The 19444-nt window shown below is 44.5% G+C and overlaps 1 protein-coding gene across 1 annotated transcript in view; it reads right to left on the bottom strand.

Annotated features, from left to right (window-relative positions):
* Positions 1–19444, bottom strand: part of LOC115110128 (corticotropin-releasing factor receptor 1-like) — a 164916-nt gene that overhangs the window by 101475 nt on the left and 43997 nt on the right. The window contains exons 3-4 of the mRNA XM_029635516.2: positions 10314–10367; positions 2–121 (exon numbers count right to left, since the gene is read on the bottom strand). Of these exons, the coding sequence (XP_029491376.1) occupies positions 2–121; positions 10314–10367 (174 nt within the window). The remainder of the gene's footprint in view (position 1; positions 122–10313; positions 10368–19444) is intronic.

The raw sequence follows: 19444 nt of genomic DNA, 5'->3' as shown, positions 1-19444 counted from the left end.
CTGGTGGTGTTGTATTTGACACCATAGAACATCTCTGGACATGGCCGTGACACCCACTCCCCTGCAGTGCTCTTGGGCCAGCAGGTACCGATGGGATCGATGGACATGTTACAGAACAGGCCTGAGTGACAGAGAAAGGATGGAGGGAGATAGAGAGACATACACATAGAAGAGGATCACAAAAGGAAAGAGAGAGGACAAGAGAAAAAAAGCCAGCATTACAACCAGTGGACTTGTGTCTGTGATTGTGGATGGACAGAGGTTAAAGAGCGCATTGTCACAGCTGTCTAACAGAAAGGGGATGGTAAATTAAGGAACAGGACCTGACCACTGTGACCTACCTAGCAGTGCTTACAGGTAACTGGACCTGGCGACAGCAGGATCGACCACACACACGCATGGTCACAGACGTCGTAACCATGGCACCAGTCATCAACTGAGCTGCAGCCTCAGGGCGTGTCCAGCTGTATTCAATTATAATAACCCGTAACTTTTCTAATGTTTGAAAATGGTACGTTTTGGAAAGTTGTACCATGTTAACCCATTACAGTTGACATTTCCATCCCTCTTATATGAAGCGGTGTTAAACAGTAGGAAGTCACTGCTTTTAGACCACCCCTCAATCTATAAATGGAAATCTAGAAATTAAAGTTCGTTTACAAATACTTGAAATGTGCAAAGTGCAAAGTACGATTACAGTTGCCATGCTGTGATGTACACTCACAATACAGCTACACTGTATCTGACTATGTAAGTATCATTTAAATACATGGTTATAGTGCCACCTCATAAAGTGGGAAGCCAATTTCCTTGTTGATTTTTCCCATCTCTGTAAACGTGGCATTGTAATACAATGCGATGGCAGTCAAGATAGGGCTTGTTATTGCCTGTGGAAAAATGATGGGTTCAGTTATGATTACAAACATTACAATAACCTATTACATTTAATGATATACTGTACTGTGTCTGAGCAACAATCTGTTTGCACTCAGGTGAAAAAGAATTCTGAATGGTTTGTCCTCTGAGTTTCGCTTGCTAAATAAGTTATGTTATACTCACAGACATGATTCAAACAGTTTTAGAAACTTCAGCCTGTTTTCTATCCAAATCTACTAATAATATGCATATCTTATCTTCTGGGGACGAGTAGCAGGTAGTTGAATTTGGGCATGCATTTCATCCAGACGTGAAAATATTGCCCCCTGTCACCGAGAAGTTAAGAACAAATTATTATCTACAATGACGGCCGACACCGGCCAAACCCTATCCCGGACGATGATGGGCCAATTATGCGCTGCCCTATGGGACTCCTAATCACGGTCGGTTGTGATACAGCCTGGAATTGAACCAGGGTCTGTAGTGACACCTCTAGCACTGAAATGCAGTGACTTAGACCTCTGTGCCACTCAGGAGCCGTGATGGGGCAAAAGGAGTGGCTAATAAGTCTGGCTGCACATCTGACTTACTGCAAATTGAGAAATTACGTGACTTAAGCCAAAACTATAGTTTATTAACAAGACATTTGTGGAGTGGTTGAAAAATGAGTTTTAGTGACTCCAACGTAAGTGTATGTAAACTTCCGACTTCATCTGTACACATATATGTCAGTACATACACACAACAAGTAGGTCACTTGGGGGAGAGGCGTTGTGTCGTAAGGTGTTGCTTTATTTGTTTCTGGAAACCAGGTTTGCTGTTCACTAGTGCTATATACGATGGAAGGGAGTTCCATGAACTCAAGGCTCTGTGTAATACTGTACATTGTTCTGGATCTGGACCACTCTATTCTGGGCCAGCTGCAGCTTAACTAGGTCTTTCTTTACAGCACTTAACCCTATGACTGGGGAATAATCAACATAAGATAAAACTAGAGCATGCAGGACTTTATGCTTTATGAAATGGGGTGTAAAAAAAAGACATCACTCTTCCCATCTTTACAAACATTGAATCTATATGTTTTGACCATGACAGTTTACAATCTAAGATAACACCAAGTGTCACACCTGTCATTACCAGATTCAGCTGAGGTCTAGATTTGTACCAAATATAATGCTCTTAGTTTTAGAGAGGTTCAGGGCCAGTTTATTACTGGCCACCCATTCCAAAACAGACTGCAGCTCTTTGTTAAGGATTTCAGTGACTTCATTAGCTGTGGTTGCTGATGCATACAGTATATGGTTGAATCATCAGCATACATGGACTCACATTCTTTGTTTAATGCCAGTGGCAGGTCATTGGTAAAAATATAAAAGAATAGAGGGTACAACGATCATACTTTTTGGAGAAATATCTTCTGGTCTGATGAAACAAAAATAGAACTGTTTGGCCATAATGACCATCATTAAGTTTGGAGGGAAAAGGGGAAGGCTTGCAGCATCATGTTGTGGGGGTGATTTGCTGCAGGAGGGACTGGTGCACTTCACAAAATAGATGGCTTCATGAGAAATGAAAATAATGTGGATATATTGATGTAACATCTCAAGACATCATTCAGGAAGTTAAATTCTTGGTCGCAAATGGGTCTTCCAAATGTACAATGACCCCAAGCATACTTCCAAAGTTGCGGCAAAATGGCTTAAGGACAACAAAGTCAAGGTATTGGAGTGGCCATCACAAAGACCTGACCTCAATCCTATAGGAAATTTGTGGGCAGAACTTAAAAAGCGTGTGCGAGCAACGAGGCCTACAAACCTGACTCAGTTACACCAGCTCTGTCAGGAGGAATGGGCCAACATTCACCCAACTTATTGTGGTAAGCTTGTGGAAGGCAACCGGAAATGATTTACGCACATTCAACAATTTAAAGGCAATGCTACCAAATACTAATTGAGTGTATGTAAACTTCTGACCCACTGGGAATGTGATGAAAGAAATAAAAGCTGAAATAAATAATTCGCTCTACTATTATTCTGACATTTCACATTCTTAAAAGAAAGTGGTGATCTTAACTGACCGAAGACAGGGATTTTTTTTGTCACGATTAAATGTCAGGAATTGTGAAAAACTGAGTTTAAATGTATTTGGCTAAGGTGTATGTAGACTCCAGACTTCAACTGCAACTGATTGATGCTCACACACACACACTACATGTTAATTTATTTTAATGTACAGTACCAGTCAAAAGTTTGGACACACCAACTCATTCCAGGATTTTTCTTTATTTTTACTATGTTCTACACTGTAGAATAATAGTGAAGATATAAAAACTATGAAATAACATACATGGAATCATGTAATACCCCAAAAAGTGTTAAACAAATAAAAATATATTTTGTATTTGAGATTATTCAATGTAGCCACCCTTACCCCTGATGACAGGTTTGCACACTCTTGGCATTCTCTCAACCAGTTTCATTAGGAAGTCACCTGGAATATATTTAAAATAGCAGGTATGCCTTGTTAAAAGTGCTTTTGTGGAATTTCTTTCCTTCTTAATGCATTTGGGCAAATCAATTGTGTTGTGACAAGGTAAGGGTGGTATACGTAAGATAGCCGTATTTGAAAAATACCAAGTCCATATTATGGCAAGAAGAGCTCAAATAAGCAAAGAGAAATGAGAGTCCATCATTACTATAAGTAAGACATGAAGGTTAGTCAATGCAGAAAACTTCAAGAACTTTGAATATTTCTTCATTGCAGTCACAAAAAACATCAATTCTTGTGATGAAACTGGTTCTCATGAGCACCGCTACAGAGGATAAGTTACCAGCCTCAGAAAGTGCAGCCCAAATAAATGCTTCACAGAGTTCAAGTAACAGACACATCTCAACATCAACCGTACAGCTGAGACTGCGTGAATCAGGCCTTTATGGTCAAATTGATGAAAAGTAACCACTACGAAAGGAAACCAATAAGAAGAAGAGACATGCTCATGGCAAGAGTCACAAGCAATGGACAATAGACCGGTGGAAATCTGTCCTTTGGTCTGAAGAGCCCAATTTTTTTTATTTTTGGTTCCAACCATTGTGTCTTTGTGGGACACAAAAAGGTGAAAGGATTATCTCCACATGTGCGGTTCCCACCGTGAAGCATGGACGAGGATGTGTGATAGTGTGGGGGGGTGCTTTGCTGTTGACACTGTCATTGATTTATTTAGAATTCAAGAAACACTTAACCAGCATGGCTACCACAGCATTCTGCAGCGATACGCCATCCCATCTGGTTTGTGCTTGGTGGGACTATCTTTTGTTTTTCATTGGGATAATGACCCAACACTCCAAGCTGTGTAAGGGCTATTTGACCAAGAAAGAGAGTGATAGAGTGCTCCGTCAGATGACCTGTTCTCCACAATCACCCGACCTCAACCCAATTGATATTGTTTGGGATGAGTTGGACCGCAGAGTGAAGGAAAAGCAGCCAACAAGTGCTCAGCATATGTGGGAACTCCTTCAAGACTGTTGAAAAAGCATTCCAGGTGAAGCTGGTTGAGAGAATGCAAAGAGTGTGCAAAGCTGTCATCGAGGCAAAGGGTGGCTACTTTGAAGAATCTCAAATATAAAACATATTTTGATTTGTTTAACACTTTTTGGGTTACTACATGATTCCATATCTGTTATTTTATCGTTTTGATGTCTTCACTATTATTCTACAATGTAGAAAATAGTTCAAATAAAGGAAACCCTGGAATGAGTAGGTGTGTCCAAACCTTTGACTGGTACTGTATGTAAATTGTAAAGTCTTGTGTCTGTAAAGTGTTTTTTTGTTATGTGTCGGACCCCAGTAAGACAAGCTGTCACCATTGGCGTCGGCTAATGAGGATCCTAATAAATCAAATCTAATAGATATTGAAAAGATGTTAAACATGACTTGAAAAAGCAATCAGTTCCATCTCCTACAGAACTCTATGTGTAACCCCAGCTGAATGGAATTGAAATGTCTGCTAAAGAGATTATAGTGCATTGAGGTGAAACTGGACCTGTGTAGACAGAGAAAAGTGTACGTTTTCATTCACGTCTGAAACAGAGCCTTTCTAGTTGATTTGCATCAGGGCTTGAAGTGGTTGGGTATGTAGACATTGCATTCACTCTATAAAGTGTGTAATTGTCCAAAGCCTTGGTGCTCTCCGTTTCCTCACATCTTTGTGTGGCAGACCTATGCTAACAGATTGTGTTAATGCCTTGTGTTAATCTGCTTTGCATTGGGTGGATGGCATTTTTACCTTGTAATTGGGAAGGAAGTGGGCGAGTGTGTGTGTGTGTGTTTAGAAGATCTATTAAAAGGAGCTGTCAAACCTCTTGATCGTTTTGACACGGCAGGCAACATTAGTGACCTTTTAGATACACCACATCACAGAAGTTACCACAAACGTCACAAGCCGTGACCGGTCTCCTATTGATTATCCACACTACTGAGTACACAGAAGCGGTTTTACAAGAATCCCAAAGATAATTAGATTAATAGTCTTGTATACCCGACCCTTGTCAACAGCAGTGGCTAGGGTCTGCAATTCATGACGGACTCTTTTGGTAGTTCGATAAGGTGGAAAATGATTGTTTCCGGGGTGTTTCCCCTTCAGACAGACAAATCTCCCAACAAATCATGAGGCAAACATGCCAGAACATTACAATTTCAATCCAAAATGTACAAGAAAAACCTTTGCAGTTGTTTAAATTATGGTGGTTGATTAGCTACTTGCACACATTAAAAATAACCTTTGTGATCTCCATCTTACTAGCCACTATTTTGTGTATGGGGTATGTGGCCAACAAGGCAGTGACGCAGGCAGTTTCTCTATGACAAACTGACATTCTATTATGACAGACATTACGTGTTAACCCGGAACATTGGATAAATAGTGGGAGGCGACTAGGTTAGCTTTCGTTGTATATAGATTATCTCAGCAATAACCATTTTAGCAATACACTCTTATCAGAGCAATTTACAGTTAGGGTTAGGTTGCAGTTTTCCCCTGTCATGTTTGTTCATTACTACAATGCCTGAGCACAACAGAAGATAGCAATATATGTGCATAAAGATGAAAGCATGATAAAATAATTTTTCCAATTCATGGAAGATAAACAAAGATGAGTCACAATCTGTGTGGCCTGCTATGGACCCGTAATCCACCGTGGCTCACTAACGTACTAGCAACAACATCTGTGTTAATGTGCTAGCAACAACATCTGTGTTAATGTGCTAGCAACAACACGCTAGTGGAAAACATGCTTACAGATGGCGGCAAACCTGAACCTGGGGATAATGGGATTAACACCTCACTGCGGCCTTCCATGATGACCATACCAACAACAAAACAGCAACAACAGCAACCACCATACTAGGGATACAGCTGGGCAGGTAACCTTTAGTGACAGCTGCTGCACTACCAGCGAGGCGGCTGTGTCTGTTAGTCAGGTGAGCTGGGAGAGTGGGAGGAGAGAGGGAGAGAATGAGTGAATAAGAGGGAATGGTAGATAGAGCGAGGTTGAGAGAGCGACACCAACTGAATGAGAGAGAGGGAATGAAAGAGAGAAACGTAGAGAGCAGCAGACTGTGATGAAGAGGTAGGCAGATTGCTCAGGTGGATAGGCTCTGTTTAGCTATAACACCATGTTGAAATAGTAATTGAGGCAAGCCATATCTGGGCTAGGTAGATGTCAGTAACCTTACGGAAAAAAACACATTAATTTCACATAATCACATGTGTTTCACATATGATCACGTGATCTTCTGTGAAGTTATTGTCATAACGTGACAACATGTAAAAGCAACCTGTGATAACACAAAACTAAACATGAAAACATGACCTCGTGAAATAAAATGTGACAATAAATGCGTTTTTCACTTGTGAAAATGCAATTGAACATGTGAGAGTTAGATTTTCACATGTGAATTTTCCTTACATGTGGAACTGCAAATTAGATTTTAACATGTGAAAATTATATTCCACATGTGAGAATTCAGTTTTCACGTGAAAGTTGTTCACATGAAAGTACAAATTCGATTTTCAAATGTGAAAATGTGTCAAATGTGAAACTTCATTTAAAATATCATCACGCGACGTGTTCCAAAACTACATGGTTTCACATGTGACAGGATATATGATCACATGTGACAGGATATATGATCACGTGACAGGATATATGATCACATGTGACAGGATATATGATCACATGTGACAGGATATATGATCACATGTGACAGGATATATGATCACGTGAAAATCCACATATCATCACATTTAAAGTGTTACAAAACCATGATTTAACATGAAATTATGTGGTTTACTGTAAAGGGTTATGGATGGTTAAATGGAGTAAGAGAAGAGAACACATAAGCAAAATAGGAGGTGTCTGTCTGGGTACATTTAGCGTTGTTGGACTACATATACTAGTGATTCAATGAGTCGTAAGGGGAGAAGACCTTCCAATGTTTTTTTCTCCCCAAAGATTTAAAACTTCAGTGAAGACATCCAAGCCTCACTATGTAAATGAATGAGGTAGAGACGCTGGAGGGATTTGAAAACCCAGCACAACCCCAAACACGATTCTGATAAACTAAAATGGAGATAAAACGCAAAGTTGTGCAGCTGCAGGCAGTTTAAAACTAATTAGAGCACGTCAGATTGGAGGAGGCAAGCAGGCAGCCTTCATACGGCTGATGACATTACTCTGGGCTTTGGTAGAAAAATGTGTTACTTATTAATCAAACAAAGGGGACTCTAATTTGTCCTGCACAACTTTTACAACTACAGGCAGCAATGCATCATGGGCTGCCAAAGAAAAGCCCTAGTGATTGGCTTAGAGAAAATCCTCCCCGTCATTTCATGGAGGGGGGTCAAATGTATCTTTATTTTTTCGAAGAGCACAGCGGGATGTGACATTTACTTTAAACAGTAAACCGAATATTTTTAAAAATAGGACCGTAAAATAAAGTGTAGTGGCTAAATTGTCTAATATAATTGTCCCAATGCAATTTCCATCTTAATAATTTAGCTACAATGGAGAGTGGTGGAAGTATGAAAACAAGCATTTCGCTACACCCGCAATGACATCTGCTAAATATGTGAATGTGACCAATAAAATTTGAATTATTTGATTTGTATAGTTCTGACTCATACAAATCCAATGTCCAGAGTTTGATTCAAATTGGAACGTGTTAATCCATTTATTTGTTGTTATTCTCTTGACAAAAATTGAAAGACTGTTATAACAAAATGTCATGATTGTTATAAGGAGTGGACCAATGTGCAGCGTGGTAGGCGTACATTTTCCTTTGTTAAATGAACACCGAACAAAAACAACAAAAATACCAAACGTGAAGCTAAATAATAGTGCTAACAGGCAACTATCCAAAGTCAAGGTCCCAAAAAGCACAATGGTGAAATGGCTGCCTAAATATGATCCCCAATCAGAGACAACGATAAATAGCTGTCTCTGATTGGGAACCATACCAGGTCAACATAAATCACTAACCACCTAGATGACCCACCCGAGTCTCTATCACGTCCCAACCAACACAGAGAATAAACAGCTCTCTATGGTCAGGGAATGACACAAAATGGATTCTGATCGATAATGGAAATGAAAACGTCCTTAAATTCAAACTAAGCTAACATACATTGCATGGCCTGGCATTACCAAAACTTTTTTACACATACCTTCAGAACCTGAAGGTTGATTAATGTCTAAGATGTTGCTGTGCATAAGTGCAGCCCTTGGTCAGTTGAGTAACAAAACTAGCCCTAGACACATGTTTTCTCTGTATCAAAATGAATAGCAGCTCTTTTGTTTTACATACCGTGAATCATATACACTGTTCAATAAAATAAAGGGAACATTAAAATAACACATACTAGATCTGAATGAATGAAATATTCTTATTAAATACTTTTTTCATTACATAGTTGAATGTGCTGACAACAAAATCACACAAAAATTATCAATGGAAATCAAATTTATCAACCCATGGAGGTCTGGATTTGGAGGAAAACCACACTACAGGCTGATCCAACTTTGATGTAATGTCCTTAAAACAAGTCAAAATGAGGCTCAGTAGTGTGTGTGGCCTCCACGTGCCTGATCTCCTGAGGGATCTCCTTCCAGACCTGGACTAAAGCATCTGCCAACTCCTGGATAGTCTGTGGTGCAACGTGGCGTTGGTGGATGGAGCGAGACATGATGTCCCAGATGTGCTCAATTGGATTCAGGTCTGGGGAACGGGCGGGCCAGTCCATAGCATCAATGCCTTCCTCTTGCAGGAACTGCTGACACACTACAGCCACATGAGGTCTAGCATTGTCTTGCATTAGGAGGAACCCAGGGCCAACCGCACCAGCATATGGTCTCACAAGGGGTCTGAGGATCTCATCTCGGTACCTAATGGCAGTCAGGCTACCTCTGGCGAGCACATGGAGGCCCCCCAAACAAATGCCACTCCACAACATGACTGACCCACCGCCAAACCGGTCATGCTGGAGGATGTTGCAGGCAGACTCTGTCACGTCTGTCACATGTGCTCAGTGTGAACCTGCTTTCATCTGTGAAGAGCACCGGGCGCCAGTGGCGAATTTGCCAATCTTGGTGTTCTCTGGCAAATGCCAAACATCCTGCACGGTGTTGGGCTGTAATCACAACCCCCACCTGTGGACGTCGGGCCCTCATACCATCCTCATGGAGTCTGTTTCTGACCGTTTGAGTAGACACATGCACACGTGTGGCCTGCTGGAGGTCATTTTGCAGGGCTCTGACAGTGCTCCTCCTGCTCCTCCTTGCACAAAGGTGGAGGTAGCGGTCCTGCTGCTGGGCTGTTGCACTCCTACGGCCTCCTCCACGTCTCCTGATGTACTGGCCTGTCTCCTGGTAGCGCCTCCATGCTCTGGACACTATGCTGACAGACACAGCAAACCTTCTTGCCACAGCTCGCATTGATGTCCCATCCTGGATGAGCTGCACTACCTGAGCCACTTGTGTGGGTTGTAGACTCCGTCTCATGCTACCACTAGAATGAAAGCACCGCCAGCATTCAAAAGTGACCAAAACATCAGCCAGGAAGCATAGGAACTGATAAGTGGTCTCTGGTCACCACCTGCAGAGCCACTCCTTTATTGGGGGTGTCTTGTTAATTGCCTATAATTTCCACCTGTTCCATTTGCACAACAGCATGTGAAATGTATTGTCAATCAGTGTTGCTTCCTAAGTGGACAGTTTGGTTTCACAGAAGTGTGATTGATTTGGAGTTACATTGTGTTGTTTAAGTGTTCCCTTTATTTTTTTGAGCAGTGTATTTGGAAAAGCATCAAAAAGTGACACATAAACTGATACCATGCAAAACACACTTACACTTTGGGACCACATGAACATTTCTACTGTACTCACCGGCAGTGACATTGCTGGGCGTGAGGGTCAGATTCCACAGTGCCAATGTACGTGCTGAAACACAAGAGGAAAATCATATATTAATACACCACTAAAATATACAGGAAACACATGAATAAAACACATGAATAAAACCATGTATAGTCCTATTCAGGTTTGACATGAAGATGGATACGTGTTGGAACAATGGTGACAACAAAGGAAAAAAAGAGACTCAAAATGTCATAAAAGTCTTGTAATTATCATCTTTGTATTCTGCCCTCCATTACTTTTAAAATGTGCTACCAGTCAACATAGACAATTAGGCATGCAAGACGCAACACCAGAGAAATTATTTCAACAATCTGACAAGGTGGAATACAAGAGACAAAAGAAGAATCGTCTTTGATTAATATCTGTAAACATGATGCTTGCCACTGTAACTAACCATTCCCTACGCCCCATTCCCCCTATCCCTCACCCACCACTCTCCCCTTATAATATATAAACTCAGGAAAAAAAAGAAACGTCCCTTTTTCAGGACCTTGTCTTTCAAAGATAATTCGTAAAAATCCAAATAACTTCACAGATCTTAATTGTAAGGGGTTTAAACACTGTTTCCCATGCTTGTTCAATGAACCATAAACAAATAATGAACATGCACCTGTGGAACAGTCGTTAAGACACTAACAGCTTACAGATGGTAGGCAATTAAGGTCACAGTTATGAAAACTTAGGACCCTAAAGAGGCCTTTCTACTGACTCTGCAAAACACCAAAACAAAGATGCCCAGGGTACCTGCTCATCTGCATGAACGTGCCTTAGGCACGCTGCAAGGAGGCATGAGGACAGCAGATGTGGCCAGGGCAATAAATTGCAATGTCCGTACTGTGAGACGCCTAAAACAGCGCTACAGGAAGACAGGACGGACAGCTGATCGTCCTCGCAGTGGGAGACCACGTGTAACAACACCTGCACAGGACCGGTACATCTGAACATCACACCTGCGGGACAGGCACAGGATGGCAACAACAACTGCCCGGGTTACACCAGGAACGCACAATCCCTCCATCAGTGCTCAGACTTTCCGCAATAGACTGAGAGAGGCTGGACTGAGAGCTTGTAGACATCCCTGGCAGCATCACCAGACATCCCCGGCAACAACGTCACCTACGGGCACAAACCCACCATCGCTGGACCAGACAGGACTGGCAAAAGTGCTCTTCACTGATGAGTTGTGGTTTTGTCTCATCAGGGGTGATAGTCGGATTTGCGTTTATCGTTGAAGGAATGAGCATTAAACCAAGGCCTATACTCTGGAGCGGGATAGATTTGGAGGTGGAGGGTCCATCATGGTCTTGGGCGGTGTGTCACAGCATCATCGGACTGAGCTTGTTGTCATGCAGGCAATATCAATGCTGTGCGTTACAAGGAAGACATCCTCCTCCCTCATGTGGTAACCTTCCTGCAGGTTCATCCTGACATGACCCTCCAGCATGACAATGCCACCAGCCATGCTGCTCATTCTGTGCGTGATTTCCTGCAAGACAGGAATGTCAGTGTTCTGCCATGGCCAGCTAAGAGCCTGGATCTCAATCCCATTGAGTACGTCTGGGACCTGTTGGATCAGAGGGTGAGGGCTAGGGCCATTCCCCCAGAAATGTCCAGGAACTTGCAAGTGCCTTGGTGGAAGAGTAGGGTAACATCTCACAGCAAGAACTGGTAAATCTGGTGCAGTCCACAAGGAGGAGATGCACTGCAGTACTTAATGCAGCTGGTGGCCACACCAGATACTGACTGTTACTTTTGACTTTGACCCCCCCTTTGTTCAGGGACACATTATTCAATTTCTGTTAGTCACATGTCTGTGGAACTTGTTCAGTTTCTGTCTCAGTTGTTGAATCTTGTTATGTTCATACAAATATTTACACATGTTAATAAGTTAACATTAACACAATAAGTTAAAATAAACACAGTTGACGTTTCTTTTTTTGCTGTGTTTACATGGAAATATTTCCTTTTTCTCTCCGGCGTATGCTTTGATGTACAGTTGCATTATTCAAAAAGTGCAGGGTACATGGCACCCATGGAGCATGTTTTGTTTGAGCCAGGGCCGCATCGCATCTCATCATGAAGGAAACCTAGCACTCATGACTGTCAAATAGTTCCTTCCAAACATAATTCCATGTCCGACAACCGTCTCTTTTCCACTCATTGAACTTAGATCAAAGGACAGTTGGATAGAGGACGCTATCTATGTCAATAAAACATAAATATATATTAAAACATTCATAAAGTACAGGCAGTTTGGGCTGATGAAGTCAGAGGCAGTCTCACATGAATGGACAGGCCGTCCTTTCATTTAATGTTAGATCATCCTCAAGTCCTGAGCCGGAATATAGAGGTCACACAGCACACTGTAGTGGCTCAAACACACAACCCATTTCATCCTCAAAACACTGCTAACTGTTTCCATGATTCATCCTGTATCTTTGGTGGATTTATATCCCATTTTGGTAGGAGTCCATGTTCATGTTCAGTATGTGAGACTTGGCCTTGCTAGTAGGCCGTGTAATGTTGATATGATGGTTGATATTTACAATGCATTTTCACAGCTCCTAAAGGCCTGTCTCTTCGGCCTTCAGTCTGTTCCCCCTATCTGCCACTGTGGCTGCCATCCACTGACATAAAACAAGTTGGCCCAAGAACATGATTTCAACATAAACGGTTGTGTTATGTTCAGAGAAAGACACACACAGACACACATCCAAGCACTTAGCATGCATACACACATGCACACACACCCACTAACCCTCTAACCAATGGACCGCATGTCCACACACTGTGAGCACTTTGAGGACATGCGGTCTTGCTAGTTGGAGGGTAGGTCACACAGACAGCACACACAGAACGTGTGGTACTACATTGATAACACAAGTCCTACAATCCATCTTCAGAATGATTCTATAATAGAGGAATTCCCCAGGGACGTACTCATAACTCATAACATCCTCCCCTTACAGGGAACAGGCTCTGGACATGGCTTGTGACAGTCCATCCATTATAAATAGTTATAATTAGAGAGGCTGCAACCTATTCCCTACACAGTGCACTACTTTTGACCAGAACCCTATCGGCCCTGGTCAAAACTAGTGCACTACATAGGGTGCCATTTGGGACTCAAGCAATCATTCCAGAGAGACTGTAGGCCCCTAGTGATCCTATGCCCTTGGTTCAGGGAGCCCCTGCATGGGTAGATGATATGTCAAAGGACCAGTCCAATGAGATAACATGCCTTGCAACCTGTACAGGCTCAGAGCCAATACAGTACAAACAGATCCCTGTGATCTCTCTGATACCTTGAAAAACCCATAGAGATACATAGTATTGAATTTGCTTTTCCAATTCAGTAAACAATAATTTCACAGTACTGTATGTATTCAATGGGCACTCTAATAGATCACCCATCTCCCAAGACCAAGTCCCATCTCATGATGTTCTTCTGTACAGTAGCAGAGGTCAATGCCCTCTATTCTACCAGACGGGGTCAGTGCGGCTGACTGAATGCAACTGAAGAGGGGTCAGAGTCAGAGTTGTCTTCCAGCTAGTCACCCTATTGTAGCTCTCAGAGTATACCGTTCACACTGGTCTCAAATTCTATCAAGAACTCAAATATGACACAACTACTTGAGAAAGGTGCCACTCTTCAGTGCACTGGTGGTACTGTTTCCTCTAAACCAGCTACCATAACAATTGTCAAGAGCATGCCATCTGCTGCTGGATTGCTGTCACGTTCTGACCATCGTTCCTGTGTGTTTTCCTTGTTTTAGTGTTGGTCAGGACGTGAGCTGGGTGGGCATTCTATGTTGTGTGTCTGGTTTGTCTATTTCTATGTTTGGCCTGATATGGTTCTCAATCAGAGGCAGGTGTTAGTCATTGTCTCTGATTGGGAACCATATTTAGGTAGCCTGTTTTGTGTTGGGTTTTGTGGGTGATTGTTCTTGTCTCTGTGTTTGTTGCATCAGATAGGGCTGTTTTGGTTTTTTCACATTTCTTGTTTTGTAGATTGTTCATTGTTCATCTTTATTAAAGATGTTTACAAGTAACCACGCTGCGTTTTGGTCCGCCTCTCTTTCCCCAGAAGAACGTTACAGAATCACCCACCAACCAAGGACCAAGCGGCGTGGTAAACAGAGGCAGCAGTAACAGCAGCGACAGGTGCAGCAGGAGAAACAGCAGCAAAAGCAGCAGCAGGAGAAGCAACAGGTGCAGCTGCAGCAGTAGCAGCAGCAGTGGGAGAGGCTGCACTATTTGGAGAAATGGACTTGGGACGAGATCCTTGACGGGAAACGACCCTGGGCAGAGCCAGGGGAATATTGCCACCCCAAAGCCGAGCTGGAGGCAGCGAAAGCAGAGAGGCGGCATTATGAGGAGCTAGTACGGCAGAGCGGCTGGAAGCCCGAGAGGCAGCCCCAAAAATGTATTGGGGGGGGCACAGGGAGAGTGTGGCAGAGTCAGGAGCCAGACCTGAGCCAACTCCCCCTGTTTACCTTAAGGAGCCATGGATGTTAATCGGAGCTATTGGCGAAGCTGAGGGCTGAGTCTGAGAGGGTCGAGGAGTTATTGGACAGAATGGAGGAGTGTGAACGGATGGGAGATGAGGAGACACTCGAGGAGGTGTTAATAGAATTGGGGGAGTGTGAAGAAAGAGAGCAGTTGATTTGGCGTAGTATGCAAGGCCTTCACCCTGAGGTGCGTGTCCCCAGCCCGGTACCACCAGTGCCGGCACCCCGCACCAGGCTGTCTCTCCGTCCCATCAACACAGGTGCTCCCGCCTGTCCGGCGCTACCAGAGCTTCCGCCCCTCAGTCCAGAGGCGCCAGAGCCCCTCAGTCCAGAGGCGCCAGCGCCACTCAGTCCAGAGGCGCCAGCGCCCCTCAGTCCAGAGGCGCCAGAGCCCCTCAGTCCAGAGGCGCCAGAGCCCCTCAGTCCAGAGGCGCCAGAGCCCCTCAGTCCAGAGGCGCCAGAGCTTCTCTGTCCGGCGCTGCCAGAGCTCCCGCCTCTCAGTCCAGAGGCGCCAGAGCCCCTCAGTCCAGAGGCGCCAGAGCCCCTCAGTCCAGAGGCGCCAGAGCCCCTCAGCCCCTCAGTCCACAGGCGCCAGAGCCCCTCAGTCCACAGGCGCCAGAGCCCCTCAGTCCACAGGTGCCAGAGCCCCTCATTCCAGAGGCGCCAGAGCTCCTCAGTCCAGCTCCGCCTGAGCTACCCGTCTGCCCAGCGCCGCCAGCGCCGCCAGTCTGCCCAGCGCCGCCAGTCTGCCCAGTGCCGCCAGTCTGCAAGGAGCCGCCAGTGCCGCCACTCAGCCAGGAGCCGCCAGTGCCGCCACTCAGCCAGGAGCCGCCAGTGCCGCCACTCAGCCAGGTGCCGCCAGTCAGCCAGGAGCCGCCAGTGCCGCCAGTCAGCCAGGATCCGCCAGAGCCGCCAGTCAGCCAGGATCTGCCAGAACTGCCAGTCAGCCAGGATCCGCCAGTCTACCAGGATCCGCCAGTCAGCCAGGATCTTCCAGATCCGCCAGTCAGCCAGGACCCGCCATTCAGCCAGGATCCGCCAGAGCCGTCAGTCAGCCAGGATCCGCCAGTCAGCCAGGACCCGCCATTCAGCCAGGATCTGCCAGAGCCGTCATTCAGCCAGGATTCGCCATTCAGCCAGGATCCGCCATTCAGCCAGGATCTGCCAGGATCTGCCAGAACTGCCAGTCAGCCAGGATCCACCAGTCTGCCAGGATCCACCAGTCAGCCAGGATCTTCCAGATCCGCCATTCAGCCAGGATCTGCCGGAACCACCAGCCAGCCAGGATCTGCCAGAACCACCAGCCAGCCAGGATCTGCCAGAACCACCAGCCAGCAAGGATCTGCTAGATCCATCAACCTGCCTGAGCTTCCCCTCAGTCCCGAGCTTCCCCTCAGTCCCGAGCTTCCCCTCAGTCCCGAGCTTCCCCTCAGTCCCGAGCTGCCCCTCAGTCCAGTGGGGCCCGTTGTTAGGGTTCCTAGGCCAAGGTTAGCGGCGATGGTCACCACTCAAGGGACGCTAAGGAGGTGGACTAAGACAATTATGGAGTGGGGTCAGAGCCGCCACCGCGGACAGATGCCCATCCAGACCCTCCCCTATAGGTTTAGGTTGTGCGTTCGGAGTCCGCACCTTGGGGTGGGGGGGTGGGGGGTTACTGTCACGTTCTGACCATTGTTCGTGTGTGTTTTCCTTGTTTTAGTGTTGGTCAGGATGTGAGCTGGGTGGGCATTCTATGTTGTGTGTCTGGTTTGTCTATTTCTATGTTTGGCCTGATATGGTTCTCAATCAGAGGCAGGTGTTAGTCATTGTCTCTGATTGGGAACCATATTTAGGTAGCCTGTTTTGTGTTGGGTTTTGTGGGTGATTGTTCCTGTCTCTGTTTGTTGCACCAAATAGGGCTGTTTCGGTTTTTTCACATTTCTTGTTTTGTAGATTGTTCATTGTGTGGCAAAGAAGGGGGTCGAGTGATAAGTGGCAGATATGTGAGAGCAGAACTAATAAACGGGCCCTGCCCGATCACTAAAATGGCCACCCCTGTCAGAACTACAGATCACAAAATGGCCGACCGCCAAAACTACAAGTCCCAGAAGCAAGGGGAACCCTCAGAAGTTGGAGCCGACCCACAGATAAAGGGTCAATAAAAACCAGGAAGAAAGAGAGAGTGCTGGAAGGATCTATGAACAATAGAGAAAGAGACTATAGAGATTGGCTGGATTTACCGTGTATGAGCTGGATTGTTTTGGACTTACCTGTTGGCGTTTGGACCTGGACCTACCGAGAACCCGATTCGTGTACCGAACCCTGCTATCCTTGACCTCGCCTACGGCCTGGGTGGACCAGGACGGAGAAACAAACACACAGGTACTGTCCTGTTCGAAAGAACTCTCATTCTTGGGTGATTTGGTGACAGTTTATCACTTAGTTTGTGACAAACGCTCCTAACCTTGAAGAGGTTTGCCACAATTGTTAATCTTTATTAAAGATGTTTACAAGTAACCACGCTGCGTTTTGGTCCGCCTCTCTTTCCCCAGAAAACCGTTACACTTGCCTCTGAAGCTAAGCAGGGTTGGTCATGGATGGGAGACCAGATGCTGCTAGAAGTGGTGTTGGAGGGCAAGTAGGAGGCACTCTTTCCTCTGGTCTAAAAGTAAATATCCCCACTACCTCGGGACAATTGGGGACATTGCCCTGTGTAGGGTGCTGTCTTTCTGATGGGACATTGAACAGGTGTCCTGACTCTCTGTGGTCATTAATTATTGTAAGAGTAGGGGTGTTAAACCCAGTGTTCTGGCTATATTCTGTCCCTCATACCATCATGGTCACCTGATTATCCCCAGCTTGTAACTATTCCCCAGGTTGTTGCTGTGAATGTGTTCTCAGTCAACTCTCCAGGTTATAAAAAAAACAGATCCAGCCCTACCACTCACCTAAATACTGTGCTCACGCACCAATAATTATTCCTTGCATTCATTCATGTGCGTGAGTCATCCCACACACACGTTCCAATGATTCATTTCACCGCTGACTGGCGTAATGCAACTTGACAAGTTTATTGCTCAATTAATAAACTATGACTCATGCAAACTGCAGATGTTAGAAACAGAGCCTAAAACAGTTGCAATCATCTTTTCACACCATTTCAAGTAAAATCAAGCTTTTTGTTCTCAATAATTGGCTTACTATGAAGATTGATGGATAGGCAGGATAGGCAGCACCGCTCTCTCTCTCCCCCACACACTGAAAGCTATTAGTGACTGTGTGATGAGAACAGTATAAGCTATGGAGATAAGAGATATACCCAGGCGAATCCTGGATAAATACAAATAGGTTAGAATTACTTACGGTAGTCATTTCGGAAAGTTGTTAAGGGAGACGTTCAATACTACAACCAATTCAACAACTTGTTGGTGTAATAGCACTGATAAATCATGGCCTTCAGAGGCCCATTAAGGGGAGACAGACATTGATTCATGAAATCTGAGATGAGATGTTGATCACTGTTTGATCCGCATACTTTCCCAAAGCTTCCCTCTGTTTAACAGGCACAGATATCAGAGATGGATGGAGCCAGAGATGTGTGAGAGAGAGAATGAGACAGAAAAGGAGAGAGAGGGAGAGATGAGAGAGAGAGACAGATTACTCTCTTGATATGTGGAAGGGAGTAAACATCCTCTGCTGCAGATAGCAGGATGTCTGGTGGGAAGGAACATCCAATCCATAGGAAAACATGCTCTGAATTTTGTGAATGAAATGACAAAGCCTATAGAATAAACAACCAGGTATACAATTATGGGGAGGTGTTCATAACTTACTGGACATATTAAGTTTACACAGCAGCAGGTAATAATACGAGGGGGCCACAGTACATATCCCCATTGAAGTTTTCTGTTGAATAGTCACCATGGAAACAGAACAACTGCTGCACAACCCCCCCCCCACCACCACCCCACCCACAAGTTTGATATGTCAACGTCTATTGACGCCAGCCATCGCCCTTGATTGCGCTGACTTCTAAACAGCAGTTCTTAGAACAGTTTATTGAAGTGGGCTGAGACGATTGTGTTAAACAAAGTCGATGATTTCTCTCTGCGTTAACAGCTTGTCTATTAGACATCCTCAGTGTTCTTTCTCAGCACTGCAACGACCTTAATCATAAGCCACTATCATCACGTTCCCCTCTTTTCTCTGCTCATAATAATTTGCCACAGTATCTTCCCTTTGTAGGTCAAAAGGGGGCTCATAAAGGCTATGGATAAAAAAGATATACATTATTCTTTCTTTTTACTAATTGCAACCAAGTAGTGGCTAATGTGCATCTTATCCTTCGATATCCCTTCAAAAGCACTCGTGGCTAATTAAAGAACTGTGTGGGTACCCATGATTGCATGCACATGAGTGTTACTGAACCATCGCTCCCTGGTCCAACTGCCACAAAGTTAATTGCAAACAAGCTAATTTGATCCATAAAGGAATAAGGAAATGTCTTATTGCTGTCACGTTCGTCCTAATGATGAGACCAAGGCGCAGCGTGCGTAGAGTTCCACATAATTTTAATAAACTGAAACTCACTGAACAAAACAACAAACA

Source organism: Oncorhynchus nerka, linkage group LG26, assembly GCF_034236695.1.
Source record: "Oncorhynchus nerka isolate Pitt River linkage group LG26, Oner_Uvic_2.0, whole genome shotgun sequence".
Taxonomy (NCBI): domain Eukaryota; kingdom Metazoa; phylum Chordata; class Actinopteri; order Salmoniformes; family Salmonidae; genus Oncorhynchus; species Oncorhynchus nerka.
This window is presented reverse-complemented; position numbering and strand designations above follow the sequence as displayed.